This window comes from Trichechus manatus, unplaced genomic scaffold (assembly GCF_000243295.1).
Source record: "Trichechus manatus latirostris isolate Lorelei unplaced genomic scaffold, TriManLat1.0 scaffold00011, whole genome shotgun sequence".
NCBI lineage: Eukaryota > Metazoa > Chordata > Mammalia > Sirenia > Trichechidae > Trichechus > Trichechus manatus.
Genome location: NW_004443947.1, coordinates 17,804,800 through 17,816,583, shown reverse-complemented (window position 1 = coordinate 17,816,583; position 11,784 = coordinate 17,804,800). Strand labels below are relative to the sequence as shown.

The 11,784-nt window shown below is 38.6% G+C and overlaps 1 protein-coding gene across 1 annotated transcript; it reads left to right on the top strand.

Annotated features, from left to right (window-relative positions):
* Nucleotides 1-1,504: 1,504 nt before the first annotated feature.
* CCNG1 (cyclin G1) lies at nucleotides 1,505-11,502 on the top strand. Its single transcript, XM_004371228.2, has 7 exons — nucleotides 1,505-1,720; nucleotides 2,770-3,030; nucleotides 4,857-5,110; nucleotides 7,779-7,857; nucleotides 7,940-8,038; nucleotides 8,274-8,468; nucleotides 9,317-11,502. The coding sequence occupies exons 2-6, from the start codon at nucleotides 2,770-2,772 to the stop codon at nucleotides 8,463-8,465; spliced, it is 885 nt and encodes a 294-aa protein (XP_004371285.1). The 5' UTR covers nucleotides 1,505-1,720; the 3' UTR covers nucleotides 8,466-8,468; nucleotides 9,317-11,502.
* The last annotated feature ends 282 nt before the right edge of the window (nucleotides 11,503-11,784 follow it).

Genomic DNA, 11,784 nt, shown 5'->3' with positions numbered 1-11,784 from the left:
GAGTGGTCTATTTTGTTTTCCATTGACACATAGAATGTGCTCAACAAATATTAGTGAACTAGTGCATCATTTCATTGCAATAACGGTTTTAATGGTTTCTAAGCCATTTTGAGTCGGAATTGACTCGACAGCAACGGGGTTTTTTTTAAGCCATTTTCTAAAAATTGTGTGTATACATTCCTAATTTCATTAATAAAAGCCAACAGGAGAAACATGCACATTTTAAAACTCACACATCATTACAATATTTTTAAAATAAAATTAATTTTTAAATGTTTTAAATTGCCAATTTATATTCATTAGGTAAATTCATTTTCAAAGGGTACCAAGTTTCCTTTCCCATCTGAGCTCCAGTTTTCAAACTCACTTGATTATGTGACTAGAGAATTATTTTGAATTAGTAATTTTTTCTCCCTGGTTTTCCTTTCCACTCCCTTCCAGGGCTTGGTTCTGCGACGTTGCCTCAAGAGAAGTAGAGGTGCCAGCAAATCGTTCGGATTTTTCACTCTTTAAAAGCCCATATAGCCACTTGAAGATAAGAGGCCATGAGAACAGAGACATTAAACTACCATCTTTTGAGAGTTAGCTGACTCACTGCAGGTCCTCCTCAGGCCTTTTCACTTCTAGGCTCCTGATCCCTGACAAAGAGAGAAAGAGAATCCAGGAAGGGATTATTTTTCCACTAACCTGGTGTAGGATAGGCTCATATTCAGAGATTAAGTTCATTTATAGTAAATAAAAAGAATAATACTGCTTCACACAGTGGTCTGTAGTCTGAGATTTATGCTTACTACATTTATTTTGTAAATATTCCTTTTGCATAAATTTTGCATTATTTTGTACATATTCCCATATTACAGACTCTTAATACAGTCTGATACACACCTTTCATTTTAACCCATTGGAAGAAAATCATCAACTTTTCTATGTAAACTCGCTTAAAAATAAAATTCAGAAAATTGGAAGAGGGCCAAGAAATTAAGTAGCCCAACTCCATTCTTTGATAAATTATACAAAGAGCAAAAATAAAGGATCAACTGATTTCCAAAGTTCACTGACAGAAATCTCCAGAATTTAATAAATCACACCATAGAAAATTCTACACCTCTACCTCTGCAATGAGAAATGAAGACTTTTTTTTTTTTGTAACTAATCACTGTATTTTCAGGAAGACGGAGTAGAACCACTATACAAGTATTAAACTGTACGAAACAAAAACTCCCAGTACATTCTGGAATGACATCCTGGCCAATCCGGTTTGCCGCTGAGACCTGACCCTGGCTAGGGTTGGGGCGTGCACAAGTATCTGATTAGCCCTCTTCTTGAATGGAGACATTTTCTCTCCAATGAGAGACGCTTAGGGGGAAGAGGGCGTGGTCTTAAGGGATCGGAGAATTGACGCCCCGGATAATGTAAGGTGCGTGCTGATTGGCTGGACTTCTTACCTCGCGGGAACGCCCCGCCCTTCAACATACTGCTCAGGAGAGCAGGCGCGGCCTCGCCTGCTCCGAGCTGGTCCTGACTGAGGGCAGGTCTGTCTCGGCGGCGCTGCGGCGACCTCCGTCCCGGACAGCTTCCCCTCCCCGGGCTGCTCCCCTCCTGCCCGCGAGTCCTCTCGCCTCGTAGGCCTCTCGGATCTAATATCGTGGGGTGAGGTGCGAGCAGGCCCGGGGAGGGTAGTTACCATAATTACCGCTGAGGAGCCGCAGTCACGATCAAGGTGAGGTGAGAGTGCGAGTAGGGACCAGGGTTGGGGGCACGGGGTGAGGGGGAAGGCCTGGCCTGCGCCGTTTTCCTGCATTCACTCTGTTGCTGTTGTGAGCACATGCCCAGGCTAGTCCGAGTCTGGAGGGGCGGGGCCGGATCCGTCCTCCCTGAGGTAGTGTGAGTGCCCGCCCCGTCCCAGGGACCTGCCGGGAGTGAAAGAGTTATGCCCATAAAGTTACTGGTTCCTCATCTGTCCCCATTTTCGTCGCCTAACCCTAAAGATCCCCCTGCCTTCCTGTCTCTCAGTTGGTGAGGGATGGGACGTTCCCGTACCCAGCACTTAGCTTGTCCCTGGCACACTTGATGTAGAATGCACTGTCTTAAATGAAATTCCCAGGTTCATCTTGCAGACTAGGTTACCCCCCGACTACGTGCTCCCATAGCACCTTTTAAGCTTCCTTTCCTAGTACAATAAAAGTTCACGATTGCTGAGCTTTCACTGTGAGCCAAGCAGTGTGCTAAACTCTGTGAACTATCTTGTCTAATCTTCCCAGACATTCAAAAAGGTAGTGTTAGCCTTATTTCACAGATGTAAAATTAAGCCCATTTTTATCGTCCAGTGTTTATTAAGCACCTACTGTATGTGCTGAGCTCTTTGCCTATGTGATTTTTGTGTAATGCACACAAATCTGTGAGGAACTAAGGCTCAGAAAAGTAATGTGAACAGTTCACATTGCTACTATTTGGCAGAAGACATACTAGCATCTGATTTCAGAGTTCTTAGTATCTTGTCATATAGCAGTGTCTTAATAGTTATCTATTGACAGTGAATAACTTGAACAAATATTTTGAAGATATGATTCCTGCCCTCTAGGAATTTGCAGTTTATGGTGAGTCACAAGACTGGTAGAGAGGAAAAAAATAATAGATGGCACTAGGTTCACTAGCAGCATGAGGGGGAGGAGAGACTTATATAGTACTTCTTGGCACAATACAAAGATGGCCAAGGAAAGCAGGAAGGGTTATTCTTACACTCCTTTCTGGGTTTTGTTCTATATATAGATGATAGAGGTACTGACAACAGACGCTCAGAAACTGCTACACCAGCTGAATGCCCTGTTGGAACAGGAGTCTAGATGTCAGCCAAAAGTCTGCGGCTTGAGACTAATTGAGTCTGCTCATGATAATGGCCTCAGAATGAGTGCAAGGCTAAGGGACTTCGAAGTGAAAGATCTCCTTAGTCTAACTCAGTTCTTTGGCTTTGACACGGAAACATTTTCTCTAGCTGTGAATTTACTGGACAGGTTTCTGTGCAAAATGAAGGTATGTTTAAGGCTACATTACCCTGAATATTTAATTTTGCTCAAAGTGTCTTTACTTTGTGTTAGCTTTTGGCTGTTATTCACAAACTTGATCTTCTTCCTTTTCAGCAGGTAGCTGAAACACTGTTGATAATTCTGTGTGCTACAGCATTGATGAATATTTTCTCTTATCATAAATCAAGGGTAATGCATCATTTGTTAGACAAATTTTGAGATGGAAAATAGTCTAATATAAAATAATTACAGAGTTTCCCAGTAGAATTGGTTGTTGTTTTTGAAAAATTTGTTGATAGTTTGGGTGTTTTCATTTATTTGTTGTACTTAAATTTAAAGAAATTCGTTAGAGACAGAATACTAGATTGTGGTTAAGGGTTTGGGTGTATTTCTTAATCACTATCTATATATAAAGTTCTAAGTGTTTTAATCTTAGACCTACTCAAGTCCTGCTTATGCTTAACATTTCCACCATCAGTTTGCAAGCAGTAGACAAGATAGTATCTTCTGAAGAAGGAGCATTTCTATAATTATTTCCCTTTACTGGATAAGCAGGATATCTGTGTACCTTTCAGAGCTTGTTTATTAAAAATGCATCTGCCTTCTCTATGCCCCCATGGTCATTGATGGATAATGAGATAGTGTGACAATTAGAATGACACTTGTCTTTTAGTTCTCAGTACCTAACACAGCGCATCATAGAAAGAACTCATTATTTATTGAATTGAATAGTTCCATATTGGCATTTTGTTCAACAGACTGATTTAACAATTCTTTAGACACTTACCACATGCAGGCATTGTACTTGGATCTATAAATGTTGCACAGATGAAAATATACAGCTGCCCCTCAAGTATATTCTAGTCCTATATGGAAATAAGCAGTCCTGGTGGCGCAGTGGTTAAGTGCTCAGCTGCTAACTGAAAGTCAGTCGTTTGAACCCACCAGCCGCTCTGTGAGAGAAAGATGTGGCAGTATGCCCATAAAGATTACAGCCTGGAAACCTTATGGGGCAGTTCAACCCCTATAGGGTTGCTATGAGTCAGAATCGACTCAACGGCAATGGGTTTTACGGGTTATATGGGAATAAGATGGTTACACTGATAACTATCGTAACAGTACAAGGCACAGTAAGTAATATACTCTAAAGAGGTATAAATATATTGTTGAAGGGGTTCCATGAAGAAGAGATAAAACAGATACTGGTAAAAGATTCTTAAAGTTTTATTTGAGCTGGAATTAAAGACTGGATAAAATTTTGACTGTGCCTAACATATTGTAGACATTCAGAAAATAATGAATAAATTAAAAAGATTGGTAGTGGATAGGGCTTTATAGGCCAAGTAAATAACGTGTGTTATTATACTTAAAAACTGTTTTACTTGTGTTAATATAAAGAAAACAGCCTGGAAAAGACATAACATCCTGGGAATTTTATTAGTACACCATTTATGTAACATGTTTCAGTTCCTCCCATAAATCTTTTGACCAGTTAACTTTCTTGGTTGAATTACAGCACAGTGTTTACAGTTATACAGTGTTAAGAAACAGTAAGAATTGTTCTATGCAGAGGACAAACATTGAAACTCAGTCCAGTTACTCAAAAATCAGTTCCAAATGGGGTGCATAGGATTGATGGGCTACCCACAGGGGCTAGGGATGAGCTGACCAGAACCCAACCAAATGAAGAGGTGTAAGTAGATCTTAATTCCATCACATTTGAGAAAATACATTTCAAAGATACATTTTCCTAATGATGGATCTGAATTCTAGATTATCCTTTATTTTTTTAAATTGAAGACATGGGATGATGATAATTATTATTATTTTTAGGTACAGCCCAAGCACCTTGGGTGTGTTGGACTGAGCTGCTTCTATTTGGCCGTAAAATCAGTAGAAGAAGAGAGGAACGTCCCATTGGCAAATGACTTGATCCGAATAAGCCAGTATAGGTTTACTGTTTCAGACTTGATGAGAATGGAAAAGATAGTATTGGAGAAGGTGTGTTGGAAAGTCAAAGCTACTACGGCCTTTCAGTTTCTGCAACTCTATTATTCACTCATTCAAGAGAACTTGCCATTTGAAAGGTATGTGATCTTTGTTTTGAGCAAAGGAGGTTTGGATATCAGAATGGTATTTCTGGATGTTACACAAAATCAATCTCCTGATAGAATTCCAATCAAAATGACAGCTGCGGCTCTGCAGTGCGGTAGAGTGGAAGTAGGGGAGGTATAATAATGAAGAGATGGGCTGAGTTTGGACATATTCCATTGGTACCCGTTGACTTAGCCCACAGAGGCTAGGGATGAGAGAGAGAGAGAAGGGGTTGGCAGGTCAGAAGTGCCGGGAGGTGTAGGGACTCCCAGGCCTACGGGTCATGCCCGTTGACCTAGCCTATAGAGGCTAGGGATGAGAGGGAAAAGGGGCTCTCTGTTCTAAAGTACAGGGAGTTGTGTGAACTCCTGAGTGTACAGGTAATGCCTGTTGACCTGGCCCACAGGGGCTAGGGATGAGCTGACCAGAACCCAACCAAATGAAGAGAAAGATGTTTGACACCATGAGGTGGTGTAGATGGCTGCAATTTGATGGTTTGCTGTGGACTGGACGTTGCTGATGGATGCACATGCTCAAAGTTCTAACCGGAACAGAAGATTCTTCAGATCAAGGAACATGCTTGTCTCCTCAGAGTACTGGTTTGGTAGGGACGGACAATGTAAACATTGGCTATCTAAAACGGGAGGGGATAAAGGTATGAAGTGGCTGGCCTACGTGATTTAATGGGTTTGCTTACACTCAAAATGAGGGGGACAAGGGAGGATCCCCACTGAATAGATTCCTCTCTTCCTGATGAGTCTCAGGAAGAGAGGGTGGGGGAAGATGCTGATAGGATTATATGATTCAGTTGTGAGTGCTGATTGTTAACAGGGTTAATCGTAATTGTAAAAACCAATTGTAGAGGCAGTAACTGAAAGAGTGGATTAAGGGGAGAGTGTACTGCTAGACTGGAGCACAGTGGCCGAACCTAAAGTCCCTTAAAGGCTTTGCTATGCTGATACCTTTTGAGGTTCATAGCAAAGAATAATCTTCTCTCAGTTAAATTTTATAAGACACCAGAAAGTGTGAAGCCAAGATGACTTTTGGAGAACCTGACCAGATCAGTTGGATACACGCAGCAGACCTGAATGGCTAGAACTTGAGTAACCTCGCCCTGAGGACTCTTTGCCCTACTGAAGGACTAATTGTTAACAACTGTTTCGGACTGGTAAAATGATTGGGAGGGGAAAATTATCTCCAAGTATGAAAGAACCATAGCTAGAAAAGCCAGGGGTGGCCTGTGGTGCGATAGATTCCTTTTATATGGCCTTTCTAGCCATGGTTTTCAACCTCCCACCAAATGATTGGGTGGGGCTATGCAAATAAGGTGCTTGTGGCCCACCAAGGGGATTGGACAGTTTGCTGATAATACAAATAAGGTGCATGTCACCCTTGTGGGGGTGGAACCATGCAGATAATGTATATGGAACCTAAACAACAGGATTGGTTAGTTTTGCCATCTGCTAAACTCAAGAGAGAGCCAATCCCAGAGCAGAGAGGGGGACTTCACTACCACGAAGAGGAAGAGACAAGAGTGGAATATGTCCTTTGGACCCAGACTCCCTGTAATGAGAACCTCCTAAACCCAGAAGAGAGTTTTAACACTGGAGATGGCGCAAGACGGCAAGAAAAACGGTGGCAGCAGAACCAGGAGACCAGCATGAGATGGTGTGGCGGGCTTCCCAGCCCACAGAGCAAAGGGGTTACAGTGGGTGTGGCAATCCATGGAGCAAGAGCTGAGCACCTTTGGGCCAAGGCTTACTGGCAGAGTGGGATGCCCCTGGGCACTTACAGGTGGAGATGAAGAGCTTTTTAACACTTGTCAGAGCAGGGCAGAAGCCAGGCTGAGGGGCCAAGGGCCAGAGAGAGGCCTGCCTATGGGTATAGCTGAGAAGAGGCTATCCTGATCAAAGAATTGTATCCTGAGTTGTTTCTGATCCTGAATTGTAACCTGTTATAATAAACCCCATAATCATGAGTATTATCTGAGAGTTCTGTGTGGCCATTGCAATGAATTATCAAACCCAGCAGGGAGGTAGAGAGTGCCATAGGAGGGACAGCTGGTGCTAAAAATGTTAGAGAGAGGAGGTATATCTGACTTCCGCTTCATAGGAATCAATCTTGGTCTGCTGCTACTAATAATGGTTCTCCTTCCCCTTGTGAAATTAGACAAGGAAGTCAGATGCTGCTGCCGTGCCATTTTTACAGGCACCTTGAACTTCACTGTCCTTCAGAAGTGGTTTAGATTTTACAATTTTTAATGTTGTTGTTAAAGGACATTTCAACTTTTTCTTCATAAAATTTTCCATTTCTAAACTATGTAACTTATGGAACCTATTAGGTCAGCATCTAACACAAATTTATGGAGAAGGGAACTTTAGTAGATACAGGAGATGATTTATTAAAATTAAAAGAACATTGATATCTGTGGCATAACACTTTTTTTTTTTTGCACTAATCATTTAAAACTCATGTATGTTGTCCTTAGAAGTTAATGTGTCTGAGGGAAAGAGAAAAATTCCTTTACTTCAGAAATAATTTTTTTTTCTCTGATAAGTGCATAATCTTCACTTTAAAAAATAACTTGTGTTTTTCATAAATTTGTCTTTTGACTAGATGTAAAATTACCTGCATTAAATTGGCCTAATTTTCTTTTTAAAGGAGAAGCAGCCTTAATTTTGAAAGACTAGAAGCTCAACTTAAGGCATGCCACTGCAGGATCATATTTTCTAAAGCAAAGGTAAATATTTTATAAAGATTAAACCTATTTATTCATACCTGTTTTTATATCTGACATTTACTTAAAAACTGATCTCTTTTAGCCTTCTGTGTTGGCATTATCTATCATTGCATTGGAAATCCAAGCACAGAAGTGTGAACAATTAACAGACGGAGTAGAATGTCTTCAGAAACATTCCAAGGTATGTCAAGGTCATAGCCTAAATCCTTTTAACACCTGTAAAACTAAACCACTTGCACTGTCTCCTGAAGTAAAATGAGAAGTCACATGTTTAGTTGACACTTAAATAGCTTATTCTCAATTTTTTTTTTTTTTTTTTTTGGACAAGGAAAGACAGTTAATAGGATTGCATTTATTACTATCCTTTAATACTGTAGAACTTTTATTTTGAATAATTTTTAAACATCTATGTACAGATAAATGGCAGAGATTTGACCTTCTGGCAAGAGCTCGTATCCAAGTGTTTAACTGAATATTCATCAAACAAGTGTTCCAAACCAAATGTCCAGAAGTTGAAATGGATTGTTTCTTGGCGAACTGCAAGGCAACTGAAGCACAGTTTCTACAGGATAACCCACCTTCCAACAATTCCTGAAACGGTTCCTTAATCGGTAAAATTGGTTCATAGTTATTATCCATATAGAGAAAATTTTGTAATGCTGTTATTTCTCTCTACAATTAGAGAATTGAAGTCTGAATTATTATTTTTAAAGTAAAATGGAGTTGGGGTGGCAAAGGGAAAAGGACTTCACTGATCTAGTCAGCTAATATTTGAAGACATTTACTACATACAAGGTACAACACCCTAAGAATAAGAAATTATCCAACCTCTGATGTGTATATTAACCATTTCATTAAGTTTTAATCAGGTTGGAACTAACAGCATACTCTTTAATAACCTGGAATGTTAAAAGTAGCACAAGAACAGTATTTTTTTTCTTTTTTTAAATTACATATCATTTTGCCTTATGTAGACCCAAGCTCTGGCTCAGAGTATGTCATTTAAAGTAACACAAGCCTGAGTTGGGCAACAAGACCAAAAGCTTGAACCATACTAATCTGAGACTGTTAGCTAATTAACTAAATCAGTATGAACCTGAATACCATTCTTAAGGAAGTAACATAAGGCAAGTGGTCTTCCCATTAGGTATTTGGAAATTGTCAGGGCGTTTCAACACTAAAGTTGTGTATTGTTATAGCAAAGCAGTTGGACTGCTGCAAAGTATGTAGTTATATGCATAAAGAATGTAAACCTGGCCACTGCATTTTTGATATCCATTCTGGCCATCTAAATTACTTAACTCACAGTGGTGATTTATCTTTTTCTCCTCAGAACTAAATGTTAACATTTAAGTCGTCTACATATGACATGATTTTGAATCTTAGGAACAGTTCATTTTAACAGTGAATTTATGTTTTGAAGACTTCTGATAATTTGGTTTTTTGTTTGTTTAAATAGGATTATTACGGCAACAAAAAACTCTTTGAAGCCTTTTTCTTCAGCCCTAAGCCATGGAGTCCATAGAATTGTAATGGATTTTAGCTGTGAAGCCTCAAAACATCACAACTAGATTAGCATTGATGTTCTCAGACTTGGGAAAATTGTCTACCTAACATTATGCTATAGTGGAATTATATTTAGATTTGAATTCATCTGTGAAGCATACAAATCAAAGCTAAGAACATAAATGTGAAAGTTTAATGATAAGCCTGAGAAGGTAAACTGTGAATCTTCATTTCTAACATTGATCTAAATTTTTTTATTGGATCAGTGTATTTAGGTGGTGTTGAAGTGGTAACCTACTTAATTTAAACTAAATCATCTTAAATGTGCTTATTAAATCGTTGAGGCATACATCAAAACCATCATTTCACAAATGCACTTTTAAGACATAACAAGGATTACTATTCTAGGCAGTATAAACGGTTTCTTGGTACCCATAATGCAAATAATACATAATCCAGATATGTGGACTTCGTTTGCTATCTGGCAATTACATTTACATTTGAGGGCATTTTATATAAAGCAAAAATACAGACCTGGCAAGTATGACAAACTCATAAAGTTATCTTTAATATTTTTTTTCTAGAAAACAGGAAATATTTGTACCCATGATAAAAATTTTTATATAGAATCTACTGCCTCAGTCTAGTCTGTTTTTATAAAACTGCCATTGCCTCTAATTTAGAATTTTGCTTAAAAGGAACAGAGTATACTTTCATTAAATGCCCTACTGTGCCAAAATAAAGTCTTAAGAAAATTTAAGTGGGCACCTTAATAAATTATAAGGTAGCTGAGGTAGTATTTCAGATTTTCCATGTAAGTCAGTGAATGTAAGTTTTACAACTTTAAAGCTTCGTAAATGGTTACTCAGTGCACTGTGTAGCCTGAGACCATCCAGAATGATTTTAACCAATTCAGATTTACTTTTAACGTCATGTTATGGGTATTTATGGATAAATACGCACTGAAAAATAAGCCAAAGAACCATAGCGTATCTTATATTTGACTTCTGTGAACTATGTTTTGTGGATAACATTTCAGTTTTCCCAAACAGCTGATAACATTTCAATATTTTAAATACATCAGTGTTAATTTTGAGTTGGCAGAGGTAACCTAACAAACTACCATTATGTTTTGGTAGTAAGGAATATATATATACCTTTCAATAAAGTTATTGAAATGCATTGCTTTGCTGGGTGGTTTTGTTTTCTTATTTAGTTATATTGGTAATTTGATAACAGAACTGTAATAAAAAGCTATCTCTATTCAGTAATACTTAAATTCAGCACTAAAGTAAGATGCATGGTGGCAGAAACAATAAAATCTGTGTAGTATGGCTATTACCTAATTATCACCTTTCTAATTGTTATTTAAAATAGAGACAACCAGCTGCCGCTGAGTCGATTCATACTCATAGTAACCCCATGTATTGCAGAGTAGAAATGAGTCATAAAACAAACCTTAACAAATTCAAAACAAGTTAACAATTGATTTTTGACACAGTGCAAAGACAATTAAGTGGAGAAAGCACAGTATTTTCAACAAATGATTTTGAAATACTTTGGCACCCATATGCAAAAAAAAAAAATCCACCTAAACCTCACACCTCACACAAAAATTAACATGGATCACAGACCTAAATATAAAACATAAAACAATAAATCTTTTAGAAGAAAACAGGCAAAAATCTTCATGACCTGGGGTTAAGCAGAGTTCTCAGACATGACATCAAAAGCATGATCACCCAGAAACATGATAAACTGTACCTCATCAAAATTTACAAAAACAAAACAAAAAACTTTTTTGCTTTGCAACAAGTTATAGGCTAGGAGAAAAGTCTTTGCAGATCATAAATCCAATCAAGGGATCTGCATCCAGATTATCCAATGAACTCTTAAAACTCAACAGTAAGAAAACAACTTGATTTTTAAAACGGGTAATAAAACTTGGAAAACTTCATGAAAAAAAGATCTACGGATGGCAAACGAGCACAGGAAATGATGTTCAACATCATTTATCATTAGAGAAATTCAAATTAAAAGCATGATGAAATACCATTCCGCACACTATTGTTTTTGTTAGTTGCCGTCAAGTCAGTTCTGACTAATGGCAACCTCATGGGTACACAGTAGAGCTGCTCCATAGGGTTTTAAAAGGCTGTGACAGTTCGGAAGCAGATCACCAGGCCTGTCTTCTGAGGCATCTCTGGGTAGGTTCAAGCTGCCAACCTTTCAGCAAGTAGTCAAGTGCTTAACACTTTGCACTACCCAGGGATTCCTAAACACTTTGCACTACTCAGTAGCTAAAATAAAAAACACCGACAAGGATGTGGAGCAACTGGAACTCTCATCCATTGCTGATGAGAATACAAAAATACGGTCACTCTGGAAAACAGTTTGGCAGTTTCTTACGAGGTTAAACAT

What these genes read in the sequence shown, in the direction of transcription:
- CCNG1 (XM_004371228.2), top strand. Translation starts at nt 2,770, where the DNA reads ATGATAGAGGTACTGACAACAGACGCTCAGAAACTGCTACACCAGCTG. An exon ending in GGTTTCTGTGCAAAATGAAG is followed by an intron (nt 3,031 to 4,856) that starts GTATGTTTAAGG and finishes TATTATTTTTAG; the next exon opens with GTACAGCCCAAGCACCTTGG. An exon ending in TCATATTTTCTAAAGCAAAG is followed by an intron (nt 7,858 to 7,939) that starts GTAAATATTTTA and finishes GATCTCTTTTAG; the next exon opens with CCTTCTGTGTTGGCATTATC.